The 2,402-nt window shown below is 54.7% G+C and overlaps 1 protein-coding gene across 1 annotated transcript; it reads right to left on the bottom strand.

The window, feature by feature from the left end:
- Nucleotides 1-6: 6 nt before the first annotated feature.
- Nucleotides 7-1,966, bottom strand: LOC125917539 (polyadenylate-binding protein 1-like 2). Its single transcript, XM_049623716.1, has one exon. The coding sequence runs from the start codon at nucleotides 1,898-1,900 to the stop codon at nucleotides 1,298-1,300; it is 603 nt and encodes a 200-aa protein (XP_049479673.1). The 5' UTR covers nucleotides 1,901-1,966; the 3' UTR covers nucleotides 7-1,297.
- Between the last annotated feature and the right edge of the window lie 436 nt (nucleotides 1,967-2,402).

Here is a 2,402-nt window from a genome sequence, read left to right as displayed (position 1 = left end):
TGGGAACATTAAATTTCTTCTGTTGCCTGCATTTTAATTTTTTCCTGCAATAAAGCCGAATGATGTTTCTGACAATGGGCAAAAGGGCAGTAAGTGGGCACAAGGAAAAGAAGGTGATAAAGGGCATTTAAATCCAGCAAAATAACCTAAAACAGTGAAATACCATTTGCAGCCCATCAAGCTGGCCAAAACACACACACTCCAGCACACACACACATCAATTACAGTGACTAGGAGACTATGCAGGGGGAATGGACATACTCTTTTTACTAGCTGTGCTGGCTGGCATGAATGCAAATCAGTACAATGCTTATGAAGGGGCCATTTGGCAACACACAGGAAAAGTCTCTAAAATATCCTGCAAGGATATTTTATTGTGGATCCTGCAAGTCCACAATTAAGAAGACCATCCGGTATGCTAGCAAAGATTTGGCTTGACAAAGAAGGATTCATTCCTCAGAGTATGCAGTGTTGGGTTTAAACACAAGGAAAGAACTAGGCATCACCTGAATGTCCAACAATGCAGAAATGATTACAGAAGAGTTAAAGATCCATGGATACACTCTGCAGGCACTGAAGACGACATTTAGGAAGCCTGTTGAATAACATGGAAAGAAGTTCAATGGGTTGTGTTTTGTTTGGTTTTAGTTTCTGAAGAAGCAGATTAAGAAACACCACACACGTGAACCATTCTATAACAGTGTGTTAAAAGGGAAGGTGGGGGTGGGGAGTGAGGAAGAGAGGGAGGGAGAAAGAGGGAGAGAGGAGAGACTGGAAAAACAGCACACCAAAAAGTGGTTGCCTCTGGGTAGTAGAATCATGGGGAACAATTACTCTCTGGGTTTTCCCTCATCTGATTTCCTTCTCCTTTCTGATGTTTCTACCATGAAATTGTGTCACCTGTGTAGTGAAGGAAGCGAGAATGAAGTGCTTTTTAAACCAAAGCACAAGGAGAAAAGGCAGCCTATAATCTATCAAGTGGCACAGATTAGCAAGATTATTCACAACGCCCTTGGTGGGTGTGGGGGGAAGGGAGAGGTGGGGAAGACAGAAGGAAGAGGAAGGAGGGAGGAAGAGGAGGAGGAGGGGATGAAAGGAAAGAGGAAGAGAGGAAGAGAGGGGGGAGAGGAGAGGGAGAGAGAGAGAGAGAGAGAGAGAGAGAGAGAGAGAGAGGAGAGACCTGCACTCCCAGTACAATACAATACACTGCTGGTGGGTTAGGGGGCAAAGAGGGGAGTTGTAAACCGGGTGGGAGCCAAGATTTGGCTCTGCTGACTGACTGGCTCCTGGCATGTCTTCATCGCAAGGTGGCTTCCTCATCGGTGTCTTCCTCGAAATCCTTGACGTCAGCACTGGTGGACTGCCTAGCCCAGGCTCCCCTTTCGGCCTCTCGTTCTTTATGCGACTTGAATCTCCCAACGAAAATTTTGCGGTAGTTCAGGAACATGCCATTCATCGCATCAATGGCCCGCTCTGCGGACTCCTGCTTCTGGAAGTGCACAAACCCGTAGCCCTTGGGCCCCTTCTCGTCGCAGGCCACTTTGCAGGAGAGGATGTTGCCAAACGCCGAGAAGATGTTGTACAGCGCCTTGTTGTCGATGGTCTTGCCCAGGTTCTTGATGAAGACGTTGCCCACCCCACTCTTGCGGAGCGAGGGGTCCCGCTGGGACCACATGATGCGCACGGGCCTGCCCTTGATGACATCAAAGTTCAGGGTTTCCAGGGCCCGCTTGGCGTCCACCGGTTGCTGGTAGTTGACGTACGCGTAGCCCAACGAGCGGCGGGTGATCTTGTCCCTGCAAATGCGGATGGAAAGGATGGGCCCGGCCGGGCTGAACTTCTCGTAGAGCATTGCCTCTGTCACTTCAGGGTGCAGGTCGCCCACGTACAGCGAGGCCATAGGAAAGTCTGGGTTCCCCTCGGAGACCCTGCTGGTCTCCGCATCCGCATCTGCACCCGCGGCTGCAGCCGCCGCGGCCGCCGCCGCCTCCGCGTCCGCCTCCCCCAAGGAGGGCGCCGCAGCCTCCGCTGCTGCTGCTGCTGCTGCTGCTGCTGCTGCTGCTGCAGTGGCGGCGGCGGCGGCGGCGGCGCAGGCAGCTTCAGTCGCGCTAGCCTCCACAACCACTGCCGCCAGGGCAGCCCCCGCCTCCTTCCCCTCTGCTAGGGCGGCCGCCACCTCCCCCCGGGTGGCCTCCGCCACTGCCTCCTCCTCTACTGAGGCCTCGGCCTCCACCTCAGCCTCCACCTCTGCTTCCGCCTCCGCTACGGAGGCCTCCGCCACAGCCTCTGCCACGGTCGCCGCCGCAGCCTCTGCCGCCGCCGCAGCCGCTGCCGCCACCGCCGCCGCCACTTTCGCCGCTGTCGCCACGGTCGCCGGTGCCTCCAGGCCGCTGCCGCGACCT

This window comes from Panthera uncia, unplaced genomic scaffold, assembly GCF_023721935.1.
Source record: "Panthera uncia isolate 11264 unplaced genomic scaffold, Puncia_PCG_1.0 HiC_scaffold_1972, whole genome shotgun sequence".
In the NCBI taxonomy this organism is placed as follows: Eukaryota; Metazoa; Chordata; class Mammalia; order Carnivora; family Felidae; genus Panthera; species Panthera uncia.
This window is presented reverse-complemented; position numbering and strand designations above follow the sequence as displayed.